This window comes from Electrophorus electricus, chromosome 1 (genome assembly GCF_013358815.1).
Source record: "Electrophorus electricus isolate fEleEle1 chromosome 1, fEleEle1.pri, whole genome shotgun sequence".
Taxonomy (NCBI): Eukaryota; Metazoa; Chordata; class Actinopteri; order Gymnotiformes; family Gymnotidae; genus Electrophorus; species Electrophorus electricus.
Genome location: NC_049535.1, coordinates 31597568 through 31605067, shown reverse-complemented (window position 1 = coordinate 31605067; position 7500 = coordinate 31597568). Strand labels below are relative to the sequence as shown.

The 7500-nt window shown below is 45.4% G+C and overlaps 4 protein-coding genes across 8 annotated transcripts in view; all 4 read left to right on the top strand.

Moving 5' to 3' along the window:
• Positions 1 to 386: 386 nt before the first annotated feature.
• rpl23 (ribosomal protein L23) lies at positions 387 to 3683 on the top strand. The gene is made up of 5 exons (XM_027017874.2): positions 387 to 497; positions 1270 to 1353; positions 1858 to 1986; positions 3014 to 3127; positions 3560 to 3683. Exons 1-5 carry the CDS (start codon positions 485 to 487, stop codon positions 3640 to 3642), a joined length of 423 nt encoding a protein of 140 aa, XP_026873675.1. The 5' UTR covers positions 387 to 484; the 3' UTR covers positions 3643 to 3683.
• An 89-nt stretch (positions 3684 to 3772) lies between these two features.
• On the top strand, positions 3773 to 5549 carry ccdc103 (coiled-coil domain containing 103). Its single transcript, XM_027017875.2, has 3 exons — positions 3773 to 4587; positions 4775 to 4907; positions 5016 to 5549. Exons 1-3 carry the CDS (start codon positions 4445 to 4447, stop codon positions 5523 to 5525), a joined length of 786 nt encoding a protein of 261 aa, XP_026873676.2. The 5' UTR covers positions 3773 to 4444; the 3' UTR covers positions 5526 to 5549.
• A 215-nt stretch (positions 5550 to 5764) lies between these two features.
• On the top strand, positions 5765 to 7144 carry LOC118242032 (Ig-like V-type domain-containing protein FAM187A). Its single transcript, XM_035530252.1, has one exon. It carries the CDS (start codon positions 5780 to 5782, stop codon positions 7037 to 7039), a length of 1260 nt encoding a protein of 419 aa, XP_035386145.1. The 5' UTR covers positions 5765 to 5779; the 3' UTR covers positions 7040 to 7144.
• A 334-nt stretch (positions 7145 to 7478) lies between these two features.
• The window catches only part of abi3a (ABI family, member 3a), a 15878-nt gene continuing 15856 nt past the window's right edge, over positions 7479 to 7500 (top strand). For 2 of the 5 annotated variants that reach the window (XM_027017869.2, XM_027017868.2), the window contains exon 1: positions 7484 to 7500. This exon is cut by the window's right edge and continues 469 nt beyond it. The gene's annotated coding sequence lies outside the window, so the exon portion shown is untranslated. The other 3 variants (XM_027017870.2, XM_035530678.1, XM_035530671.1) reach the window with 3 other exon arrangements.

Sequence of the window (7500 nt, the reverse complement as noted above, 5' to 3'; positions counted from 1 at the left end):
AAGGGCCTTAATCAGGGGCCCAACAGTGGCAACTTGGCACTGCCCTAAAAAGCATTCAGGCAAGTCTCAAACAGCAGACCTTTATCTCTTTAACCTTCTAGAGTGTGCACATTTTTAATAAACTTTAATAAACTTTTTTTTTGCCTAGGCCTCTATGACAAAAGTGGGATTAGTAGTGGTAATAACAAGGTAATAACGACTAATTGCTATTGTGTTCTTTCCCTAATAGTCTTATAAAATGCTGGCTATTCTAGCTTACTCACTATTAGCTGGCAATATTAGTATGCATTATCAAACTATTTATTTACATAACAGAAAGGCATTCAAGGATTAAAGTTCATTGCAATACGATACCGCTAGGGGGCGACACAACACGCGGCCGCTAGGGGGCGACATAAAGAGCGCCGCGCTGAGCTCTGTGGTGTGCGCAGCTTTATTTCCCAGCGTTCCTTTCTCCTTCTTCCTTTTCCCCGGTGCAGCGGCGATGTCTAAGAGAGGTAAGGTGCGAGTAACTAAATCCACCTTAATCCTCGAATCAGACACCATTTCTGTGTCTAAAATGCAGTCTTATCGCTGCGATATATATGGGAGCGTACGAGTTTGTGTGTATTTGGTTTTGCGTCCTTTTTTTTTTTAACTTGAAAAATGTCGATACAGGGTTGTCGCTAATTTAGGTTAGCTACAGAATTTGCGCTGTCCGATTTCTTAATGAGGAACATTGATATGTACAAATATTTACAAAACGCATGTGCGTCTGTTGTAAAGTGTTCTGCAGTTTCTCTTATTTGAATAACCAAAGGATCGTGTGTAGTACACGTTTGTACACGTCGTTAAGCTAGGCTAGCTCGAGTGAGCTGGCTGCTCCATCCTAGGTTAACGAGCGTTGGCATGTCTAGCCAGCGTTTCTGTGCGTGGTAGTTTGTTGCTTAGTATGGCTACTAAGTTCACATATAGTGCATGTGGCCATTGCCAGATTAAGCTTTGTAATGGCTAGCTAGCTGACTGAATTGATCAGAAAAGGCGCAGAATCTTCTTGCCTACGTAGCTCAACCAACTACTGTACTTGGAAGTTCATGTCACACATCCGAGTTAAGCCAATTTCTGCGGTATCGTCGGGACGATTAATCGTCGATGACACTAGTCGATAGTGCCTTGTAACGCATGCACTTGGGCTGCCCGACTTGTGGCAGTGATGCCTTCGGCTTTTGTCTTGTTGTCTGACGTGACTTGGGCGTGAATGTCCAAGCTAAAGATGTTCATTCCTTTCAGGACGTGGAGGGTCATCTGGAGCCAAGTTCCGCATCTCTCTGGGTCTCCCAGTGGGAGCGGTCATCAACTGCGCTGACAACACAGGTGTGATGCCCAGACCCCAACGCCGCAACAAAACCTTTGCAGACTTGAGCTGGGGGGGTCGTTTGGGGTCAACTGTCAAACAAACATTTCAAAAACCTTTCTCTTTTCAGACATCTGTAGGCCGTGTGTTGTCTGTGTTAACCTTTACTCCTCTAAAAATTTCCTAAAGTAAGAGCTTGCTTGCTCCTCAGTGCTGTGAAGTCTCTGTATCTCCTTCTAAAAAAGCCCTTGCTCTGTCTGGCCTGTGGCTGAGCAAGGTGTCGTGGAAGGATATAGTAAACTCCATTGCTTTTGGGTGAGATGGCAGTGTTTTAATTGTACTGTTTGGTCTCAATCCGTGATGGGACAGATTTTTTGTGAAGTGGAGCGTTGCATGTTCCTGTCTATTGGAGTTCATACACCTCCCCTTGCCAAAGTGAAATACTGTTAGTTGTACGTGCAATATCTGTTTGCAGTGAATGTGTAATGTTTGTGACCAATCTTTGCCGATGCTTTCCTTGTTAGGTGCCAAGAACCTGTACATCATCTCGGTCAAAGGTATTAAAGGTCGCCTGAACAGGCTTCCGGCTGCAGGTGTGGGAGACATGGTTATGGCCACAGTGAAGAAGGGCAAGCCAGAGCTCAGGAAAAAGGGTGAGTGATTCAGCTGTCCAAGTGCTCCATCTCATGTCACAGCTTTCAACTCATTGTGTGAGTAGGGAGTTAGCGTTACTTCATGTATGCTGCAAGCACAGTCACCTGAGTTACCATAGAGAGTGCTCTTATACGCAGTACTATACTCTTAGAGGAATACTTCAAGCCTAAACCGCAGACAAGTGTCATCAAACAGATCAGTATAAAATGGTCTTGATGTATTGTCAAATGAAAAATAAAACCAGCCTGTAACTGCCCTGTAGAAAGCCAACGATATTTTTATTCTGATGTTTTGTAAGTTTAAAACCCAGTGTTTGGCAACATCCTAAAACCCCTTTAAATTCCTCTTGATGCTGAGTGAAATGGTTGTTTGGTTTTTGGGGTCAGCACTGGCCTATTGCTTTACTTTGGAATACCTTGTAGTTGATTGTCATGTGACCAGTCAACTCCAGTTGCAGATGTTTGTGAGATTGGACACTTGTCTGAACAGTTTGTACACCTGTAGCAGTAACTGCCTCTGCTTGAGTCAGCATGCCTTAGAAAGGCACAGTGCTTAAGACCTCATCATATGTGATCAGTCTCGGTGTTGTTTACACCTCCTGTGAAGTAATGTAGTACAGCAGTAAGTTATGCAATGGTATGACTGAACGGTTGAACATATTGCCCATCTGACTGAACAGTTAGCCAGCCAGCATGGTGCTCGTCAGATTTGTAGTATCTGGTCTGAGATTGCTCTGTGGTTTTGTAGTTGTTGTACTGGTCTGAGACTGTTGTGCAGGCTAGTCATGACCCCAGACAGTAGCTATGCAAACTCACTGTTGCATGCAAGTCAGGTAAGGTCCACCTGGTTGCATATTGTATTGTTTATGCAGAGTAAATGCATCTTACTCTGCATGTCGGGCTTCGCCTCTACTGCCCTCTGCATGGTTCCTAAACAAACTGGAACCAGATCGTTGGGCTTCTAAGATTTGCGTGTGTGGATCTTGCATTCCATCTCGGAGATTAATTCCTTTTCTTGCTTTTGCAGTGCATCCGGCGGTGGTGATACGACAGCGCAAGTCGTACCGGCGAAAAGATGGCGTGTTCTTATACTTCGAAGACAATGCCGGGGTCATAGTCAACAACAAGGGCGAAATGAAAGGTGGGCTGGTGAAAGTGCAGCATCTCCTTCTAAAAAAGCCCTTGCTCTGTCTGGCCTGTGGCTGAGCAAGGTGTCGTGGAAGGATATAGTAAACCCCATTGCTTTTGGGTGAGATGGCAGTGTTTTAAACGTGCTGTTCAATCTCAATCCGTGATGGGACAGTGCATAAATCAAGTGCATTTTTCTGCATTCACCTGCTTTGATTGGAACTGATCACTGTGTGCAAACCAGTTTCTGTATCGTGGATCAGTGTTGAGGTTTATGCTGATAGATATGATATATGTACCAAAGACATTCATCATTTTAAAATGGAGCCTCCATCAGTGAACCAGATCAAAAATGTTTAAACGTTTGTTTTAAGCCACAGCTCCTGATCCTGTTTTAAGGTGTTAACAGAAACGGGATAGTTCATCTCTTGTTGTTGTTTCTTAGGCTCTGCCATCACGGGCCCTGTGGCGAAGGAATGTGCAGATCTCTGGCCCAGGATTGCTTCTAATGCAGGCAGCATCGCCTAGCTACCATCGTGACCTTTTCAATAAAATCTTTATAAAGTTCATGAATGTGTCTAATTTTAACTACAAATGTTTTTCTGTCATTACTAAATGGCAACATCTCAGATGATGTGGAAAAGGCCTAACGCATTCATGGTTTTGAGCAAGTGGATTTTTGTTTTTCCCTCTTTCCCCTAATATCTCAGTATGCCAAATCACTTACAGGTTTGTAGAAAACCTCTTCAGAATGACCTTTTTAAACTTTGTGTTTCGTTTGCTTACTCTGCAGTTCAACATGCACTCCTGGTCCCAAAAAAAGGCCAAACCCTAAATTGTATAAGCTTTTGATGGTCTCAACAAATACTCGGGAAAATAAAGAACATGTTGACATGTATGTTAGAATTTTATTTTAAAATTTTAGATCTTAGTGGGGGGGGTTTCCCTGTTTTTTAAAAACAAGATAGTCTATACGTAGAGTTTACATGTTCCTATCACAAAAAAAACCGCCCCAACAGTTAACTGCAGCAATGAGCACAGGACCATTTGATTTGGACCATAAAACTTAAATTAAGGTCCTTCCCGTTTATAGGCAGCAGCGTAAAGGCTCTGGACTCGTTGGTCAAACTAATATTGCGATACAAATGAAACGTACCGGTTACCGTGTCCAGAATCGCTGTTTCCATCGTTGCTATAGTTTCCGTTTTGTTTTGGAAGGCTAAGTCGTGGCTAGGCCGGATCCCCAGCATAGCGGAAAACATTTACCTGCGCTTTAAAGTAAGTATAAAATCATTTTAGTCAGCTAGTCGGTGTTTGGCCCCACTCGGGAATGGAGAAATCCGATATTATTGATTTCTCGGCACTCGAGAAGGAGTTGAAGAATGCGCTGGAAGCGGACAAGAAATATCAGCGAGAAAACGATGCGAAGTTCCGAGCCATTCATCAAAAAGTTGCCTCTTATGAGGAATTCAGGTTAGTAAACCCATTTCTCTTCGTTTTCGAAGATAGACAGCTAACCTTCATCTTCTAACCGCTGTAAGATAACCACGAATATTCTGCGTTATATAAACTGAGCTACTCTAACGTAGTTGAAGTGAGTTTGGGGGAAGTTTCTTCCCGGGCGAGTCACCAACGCTGACCTGGGGTCGTTATATTTTAGGGATATTGTACTGGCATCCCATCTCAAATCCTTAGGAAAACACGACACAACCTCCGCGCCCCGAAAGCAGCCGTGGAATTCAGTTGCTGTAGGTTATAAGGAGCGAATGGGAGCGTCACCCGACTTTGTCCCCGTGAGTTATATATAGTTATATTGCATAAACAACAATAAATACTTAAAATATTATTCACGACATCTCTATGGGTCATTGCATCTTATTTCCGTGTTGTCGATCTTCTAGCCTCTGCAGGCTGACTTTCAGCCAAGGACTGCGTCGGAGTTCAGCAGAGACTGGCGCAGGTTTGGTGGAAGTTGGAAGGAAAAGTATGGTCTCCTCATCAGGCTGGGTGGGGAGAGGTTGCAGGGAATTTTCCGCGCGGAGGTGGGCTTTGGGCTTCTAGGCGAGTTCCTAGTCGTCCTTTCCCAATGTCTGTTGCCAGGGGACGAGGCAGTGGCGATTAGCTTGCTTGAAGGCCTGTCAGAGACTGGCCGCTTTGCCCTCAATGTGTCCCTCCTGAGCCACGCTGAGCAAGAAGCTTGTGAAGGTCTCTTCCACAGGTTGTGGGATGCAGTAGGGCAGCCCTCTGCATCCCATCACAACCCTCGGTGGATTTATTCCAAGGATGAGAACAAACCTTCTGGCTTGTCTGAGGCAGGAGAAACACAGTGTCCTGAGCTCACCTCAGAGGTTGAGGTTGCAGGAAAACTCAAATGTCTGATGGCAAAGTATGGACTTTGTGAGAGTGCATGATGTTTTCTTCAAGTTTTTTTTAAAATTCCCTGTGAGAAAATAATCTTTAAGTATTCTGTAATGTAAAGTATTCAATGATGTAAAGTAACTAGTTTACAATGTCTCTTTTATGTCTGATATATGATATGATTTATATATGACATTGCTAGGTTACAATGAGAAAACAGCAGCACCATGGTTACAACACAGCACATGATAACTTTGGGAGACACTTTAAAATCTGAGCGTTTACAAGCAAGAAAAGTGGCATAGTCATGAGAGTGAGTTATGAGCTACTTCTCCTGTGTGCTTGGACACTGTGTCCTTGGCAACCGTCTGCCTATCAAGCCCCTGAGGATAAAGAGGACATCTTCACCACCAGAGCATGTCCCGCATTCCTCGTGTTCGAGAGCGCCGCATACGTGGCAGACATGACCATTGAGTTACCTTGTCGGTGTAAGCCAGAAGACGCACTCTCAGTAGTGTGGTACTACCAGAAATATCTGGGCACCCAGAACTCGCGGGTCCTCACTGACTTCGCGGGCACTGCAGTTCTGGACTCGTCCAAGGTGGGCAAAGACCTGGCACTGCGCTCCCGCTTCACCATCCGCCTCTTCGGCCTTCTCATCTTCATGGTGCAGGAGAGCGATTCGGGGTATTACGTCTGCGGCACGCCCTCGGGGGAGTACTTCTACGGCTACGAGGTGGACGTTCAGCTCATCCGACATGTGCGCTTCAACAGGAGCCTTGTTCAGAGAATCGGAGCACAGGAAGCCAGTACAGGGCAAACGAAGCCTTATCGAGTGTTCACCAGCTACTGGCCCTGGTCCGTGTGCGACCGCTGCGATGTAAGGGGCGAGCAGACGCGAGTAGGTCTCTGTTATGTCATGAGCCAGTACCTCCAGGTGCGGTACCTTCGCCAGTCAAGCAACGTGATCTCTTGCGGCTCTGCGGCCGTTCCTCTGAGCTTCGGGCTGGCCGACGGGAGCCACGGGGCAGAGGTGGCCGTGCAAAGCTGCCATGCTCCTTGTCTTCTGAGCCCCACCACCAGCCCCCAGCAACAGGCTCTGCTGGACTTCCTCGCTTACGCTGAACCAAACTCTCGGAGACAGCCCGTCTACTACCGCAACCACCCGGCAGAGACGGACCTCGTCCTCTCCTGTCCTGGTGCGACAGCCCAGCAGGTGGTGGCATGGGACAAAGGTCCTGTTCCCCTTTACCGTTCTCACTACATGGAGGGACAGAGGAAGAGCCAACGTGTGTTCATAGACAGCAGACAGAACCTGCACTTCCAGCCTGCACACGTGCAAGACAAGGGCACGTATTACTGCTGGCTCAGGGGCAGGAAGGTGGCAGAGATCAGACTTGCCGTGTATCCACACATGGGCCATCTACGCAGGATCTCTGACCCGGTGTCTCTGTTTGCCCTCAGAACCATCCTTATTAGCTATGCATGCCTCACTGCTGTGTTTCTCCTCATAATATCTGTTAGATTTGTTTGTCACATTAGCAAGGAACAAAGTACTTTGGATTAATTGGTCTAAAGAAAGAAGAGCTGCAGTAGTGGTGTTTCTGCTTTTTTTTCCTCTGTGAAAACATGTAACATTGCCCACCCTTTTTAGTAAACATATTTTCATCATTGTTTGTCCTGGGATGTCTTTATTGATATGATGAAAGTCTACACTTGAAAAGTAAAGAAAAATGTGTGATACCTTTACTGGAAAATGTTTGATGTTACAAATGAAACAGCGCATCACTCACATATCTCCAGTTTGAAAAATTCAATTATAATCAAATATATAATTATATAATATCAAAATAAATTACAATCCAATCCAGATTTTCGTTGCTGATTATGTATTCTCCTCAGCGGTACTGTCTGTTGAAGTAGAGGGGAACATGAAGACTCCTTTCTTGAGAGCGCTTTGGATAAAAACTGCAGTGAACCGGTGCGGAGTTCGCAGTTACAGACACTTTCACAAGGGGGAGGCCTTAC